This window comes from Neopelma chrysocephalum, unplaced genomic scaffold, assembly GCF_003984885.1.
Source record: "Neopelma chrysocephalum unplaced genomic scaffold, ASM398488v2 Primary Assembly neopelma1_246, whole genome shotgun sequence".
Taxonomy (NCBI): Eukaryota; Metazoa; Chordata; class Aves; order Passeriformes; family Pipridae; genus Neopelma; species Neopelma chrysocephalum.
In genome coordinates, this window is record NW_020897908.1 from 5985 (window position 1) to 8932 (window position 2948).

Consider the following 2948-nt stretch of genomic DNA (forward strand, 5'->3'; position numbering starts at 1 on the left):
GGATTTGGGGATTCCCACCCAGATTTGGGGATTCCCATGGATCTAGAATTCCCGGGAATGCCGTTCTCACCCTGTGGGAGGCTCCCTCATGCTGGGCCACCTCCCGCCTCCCTCCCAGCCCTGGCTCTGGGGATTCCCAGCTGGCTTTGGGGATTCCCACCCAGATTTCGGGATTCCCAGCAAGATTTCAGGATTCCCACCTGGATTTCAGGATTCCCACCCAGATTTAGGATTCCCCTGGATGTAGAATTCCCGGGAATTCCCCTGTCTCACCTTGTGTGATGCCCCCTTGTGCTGGGCCACGCTCTTGGTGCCACAACCACCTCCCACCTCCCACCTCTGGCTTCGGGGATTCCCACCCAGATTTTGGGATTCCCACCCAGATTTCAGGATTCCCAGCTGGATTTAGGATTCCCCTGGCTCCAGAATTCCCGGGAATTCCCGTGTCTCACCTTGTGAGAAGCCCCCTCGTGCTGGGCCACGCGTTTGGTGCCGCGACCACCTCCCACCTCCCAGCCCTGGCTCTGGGGGATTCCCACCCAGATTTTGGGATTCCCAGCCGGATTTAGGATTCCCCTGGCTCCAGAATTCCCGGGATTTCCCATGTCTCACCTTGTGAGAAGCCCCCTTGTGCTGTGCCACGCGTTTGGTGCCGCGGCAGCACTGGGTGTCCAACCTCCCACCTCCCAGCCCTGCTCCACTTCCCAATCGTTCCCAGCCCTTGGATTCGGGATTCCCACCGGGATTTCAAGATTCCCAGCCGGATTTGGGGATTCCCATGGATCTAGAATTCCCGGGAATGCCGTTCTCACCCTGTGGGAGGCTCCCTCATGCTGGGCCAATTCCCACCTCCCACCTCCCTCCCAGCCCTGGCTCTGGGGATTCCCAGCTGGATTCAGGATTCCCACCCAGATTTCAGGATTCCCACCTGGATTTCAGGATTCCCAGCCAGATTTAGGATTCCCCTGGCTCCAGAATTCCCGGGAATTCCCCTGTCTCACCTTGTGAGAAGCCCCCTTGTGCTGGGCCACGCGTTTGGTGCCGCGACCACCTCCCACCTCCCAGCCCTGGCTCTGGGGGATTCCCACCCAGATTTTGGGATTCCCAGCCGGATTTAGGATTCCCCTGGCTCCAGAATTCCCGGGAATTCCCCTGTCTCACCTTGTGGGATGCCCCCTTGTGCTGTGCCACGCGTTTGGTGCCGCGGCAGCACTGGGTGGCCGAGAGCTCTGCCACCCGAACCTGCCCGTCCCGGGCACACATGGCCAGAGTGGAGTCCCCGCTGTTGGGCAGGAATTTCGCCTGGAAAACACGGAAAAACAGGAAAAGGGGAGGGTGGGGGACGAGGTCAGTGAGGGAGGAGGAAAAGAGGGAATGGGGGATATGGAGGGAATGTGGGAATGTGGGAATGGATCCCTCCCGATGGAGCGGAAGGGGAGGGGAGGGTGAGAAGGGTCAGGGGGGATTCCTGGGAATTGACTCTGGAATTATCTTGGGAATGATGTTGAGATGTCACGGGAATCGTCCCAGCTCTCCTGGGAATTATCCTGGAGTTATCCCATCCCAAGATCTCCCGGGAATCGTCCCAAGCGCTCCCAGGAATCATCCTGAATTCTCCTGGGAATTGTCCTAAATTCTCCCAGGAATTATCCTAAATTCTCCCAGGATAATTCCTGAGAGTTATTCCAAGATCTCCCGGGAATCATCCCAGGCACTCCCAGGAATCATCCTAAATTCTCCGGGAATCTCCTAAATTCTCTCTCCTGGGAACCAACTCAAGCTCTCCCAGGAATCATCCTGAATTCTCCCAGGAATTATCCTGGGAGTTATCCCAAGATCTTCTGGGAATCATCCCAGGCACTCCCAGGAATCATCCCAAATTCTCCTGGGAATCATCCTAAATTCTCCCGGGTATTATCCTGGGAGTTATCCCAAGATCTCCTGGGAATTGTCCAAAATTCTCCTGGGAATTGTCCTGGGAGTTATCCCATCCCAAGATCTCCTGGGAATTGTCTCAAGCACTCCCAAGAATCATCCTAAATTCTCCCAGGAATTGTCCTGGGTGTTATCCCAAGATCTCCCGGGAATCGTCCCGAGCGCTCCCAGGAATCATCCTAAATTCTCCCAGGATAATTCCTGAGAGTTATTCCAAGATCTCCTGGGAATCATCCCAGGCACTCCCAGGAATCATTCTAAATTCTCCAGGAATCTCCTAAATTCTCTCTCCTGGGAACCAACTCAAGCTCTCCCAGGAATCATCCTAAATTCTCCCGGGAATTGTCCTGGGAATTATCCCAAGATCTCCTGGAAATTGTACTGGAAGTTCTCCCATCCCAAGATCTCCCGGGAATCGTCCCGAGTGCTCCCAGGAATCATCCTGAATTCTCCTGGGAATTATCCTGGGAGTTATGCCAAGATTTCCTGGAAATCGTCCTGGCTCTCCTGGGAATTATCCTGGGAGCTATCCCAAGCTCTCCCAGGAATCATCCCAAATTCTCCCGGGAATTGTCCTGGGAGTTATGCCAAGATCTCCTGGGAATCACCCTAAATTCTCCCGGGAATTGTCCCGGCTCTCCCGGGAACTAATCTGAGCTCTCCCAGGAATTATCCTGAGATATATTATCCCAAGCTCTCCTGGGAATCATCCCAAGCTCTCCCGGGAATCAACTTGAGCTCTGCCAGGAATCATCCCAGGAATTATCCCAGTCTCTCCAGGACATCATTCCAAACTCTCCCGGAATTCTCCTCTGCCCCAAACCCTCGGGATGTTGGATTCCAGGGCACATCCGTGGGATTTGGGGGATCACTTCCAGCTGAACTCATCCCACATCCCTTTGCTCCCCCTGATTCCTGGGATCCTCCCATCCCACCCCACACAGGGACCACCAAGGGAGGGAATTCCAGGGCACATCCACGGGATTTGGGGATCAGATTGACTCTGGAATTAT

The 2948-nt window shown here is 54.9% G+C and overlaps 1 protein-coding gene across 1 annotated transcript in view; it reads right to left on the reverse strand.

Moving 5' to 3' along the window:
- The window catches only part of LOC113977502 (DDB1- and CUL4-associated factor 8-like), a 9775-nt gene that overhangs the window by 5651 nt on the left and 1176 nt on the right, over positions 1-2948 (reverse strand). The window contains 2 exon segments of the mRNA XM_027703655.1: positions 1162-1416; positions 2916-2948. The exon segment at positions 2916-2948 is cut by the window's right edge and continues 503 nt beyond it. Coding sequence (XP_027559456.1) covers positions 1162-1416; positions 2916-2948 — 288 coding nt within the window.